Source organism: Rhagoletis zephyria, unplaced genomic scaffold (assembly GCF_001687245.7).
Source record: "Rhagoletis zephyria isolate East Lansing unplaced genomic scaffold, Rhagoletis_zephyria_1.1 Rzeph_scaffold_02157, whole genome shotgun sequence".
Taxonomy (NCBI): Eukaryota; Metazoa; Arthropoda; class Insecta; order Diptera; family Tephritidae; genus Rhagoletis; species Rhagoletis zephyria.
Window position 1 is genome coordinate 90695 of NW_016159241.1, and position 1974 is coordinate 92668.

General features: G+C 29.2%; 1 protein-coding gene across 1 annotated transcript in view; it reads right to left on the minus strand.

Annotated features, from left to right (window-relative positions):
• The window catches only part of nrv3 (sodium/potassium-transporting ATPase subunit nervana 3), a 77099-nt gene extending 75131 nt beyond the window's left edge, over nucleotides 1-1968 (minus strand). Inside the window, exon 1 of the mRNA XM_017620431.1 lies at nucleotides 1444-1968. Coding sequence (XP_017475920.1) covers nucleotides 1444-1573 — 130 coding nt within the window. The 5' untranslated portion in view covers nucleotides 1574-1968. The remainder of the gene's footprint in view (nucleotides 1-1443) is intronic.
• Between the last annotated feature and the right edge of the window lie 6 nt (nucleotides 1969-1974).

A 1974-nucleotide genomic window follows, 5' to 3' on the forward strand; every position in this document is an offset into this window, starting at 1 on the left:
TGTGTAATCGATTTTGCTGTCGATTTTGTCATCGATACTTTTATCGGTTTTGTTACCGATATTTTTATCGATTTTGCTATCGATATTGTTATAGATTTTTTTATAGGTTTTATATTCGATATTTTTATTGATGTTGCTATCGATATTGGTATCGATATTTTTATGGATTTTGTTATGGGTTTTGTTATCGACTTTATAATCGATTTTGTTATCGACTTTGTTATCGATTTTGTAATCGATATTTTGATAGATTTTGTAATCGATTTTGTAATCAGTATTGTTATCGATTTTGCTATCGTTTTTGCTTTCGATATTTTTTCGATTTTGATATCAATATTTTCATCGATTTCTTTATCGATGTTTTTATCGATTTTGCTACCGATATTATTATCGCTTTTGTTATCGATATTCTTTGCTTAGTGTGTGCTTTTGTTTTTTTACTTGGATATGCTCTTAACCATACCACGTATTCTACGTTTAAATTTAGCGGCTGTATCTCCGATACAGCCTGCAGGCCAAGACGAAGGCGCTGGACTGTTCCTTTTTTTTATTGCTTTTTAATGCCTAATTGATAGGTAGAATTTATATCTGTCAGGGAATCTGACAGAAATTTCGAGCAGTACTAACATTTTTATTAATTGCTGTAATTGCTATGAAAATTTATTGTAAATATTTAAAATATTTTTTTTTTTATGGTTTTTATAGCGATAAAAGAAATCAACGTTGAAAAGCCCAGAAAATTCCTTACTAAAACGTTCCCTAGCTTCTAGTGAACGTTAAAGCTGCCAAATTTTCTAATTACTTTTATACGAAGTATTTTTATTGTAAATAGCATTTTTCTAAAACAGAAAATGAATCACTTTTTGCTTTTCTGTTTTTGTTCTTAACATGTAGTTTGCAGATATCGCTAAAAAAAATTTAATTTAATTAAGTTCAAAAAAAAAATTCGAAGCTTTTGATTTTTTTGCTAATTCAAACAATAATAATTTCAATAAGAACAGTTTTCGATGAACGATGTACATACATATATTTACATACTGTGGTCATGAGTTGTGGCAAAAATTTTTTTTTGCACCAAATTTTAAAGCTCGAATTTGTTTTTTTTATAAAATTTTAAAATTTAAAAAAATAGCTTTTGTGTTCTCTGACTTATTTGTAACTGCAGTGACTGCATAGGGAGTAGGAGCCATAGGGATACACAAGTTCTTCTAGGCCCCTTTTTTGTTACATAAAAAAAAATAAAAATAAAATACATTACATTACATTACATTACATTAGGTACATACATATATACACATGTATGTATTTATAACCCTTAATAGTATGAATCCTTTTATAAACTTAGGCTCAAACTAATTTGTATGTAGATGGTATAACATCTAGGTAAAGTATTTTATGCACATAAGCTAGATTTTAAAATAAATTTCTTCTCTTCGTACTCACCCCAACTGCCTCCTGTTCGGCCAAGGCATTGGCTAGTTTCACTGTTCCATAGGAATTTTTTGAAACCCTCCCATTTGCCCATCTTTGGCGGTGGCGAATAGTATTGTTCTGCAATCTTCTTGTCGGCCATTTTTGCTGTCTTGTGCTTTTTTTTTGCTCTGCGCTGTTTGCGAAGTTGCTGGTTTTGGTAGTTTTTTGTTACTAAACTTTAACTGTTAAGTACTTATGTAGTTCTACTTCTGTAGTTGTACAACTTTTGTTGTCTTTTAAGTAGTTGGTGCTTGCTTTTTTTTTTTTTTTTTTTAATTTACTTGACTGTCTTTTCGATTCGATGACTGGTCTGGTGTATTTAGCAGTTGAGAGGGTTTCTTTGTTTTTTTTTTTTTTACTTTAAATACTTACTTAGGTTTGCTGCAAATATTTTTTACCATTTACACTAGTTCCTTTTTTTAAGTCGTCTATTTTTATGGTAATATTTATGGTTCATAAACTATTCATTGAAAATGTTTAGCGATTTTGTTTGTTTTTTTT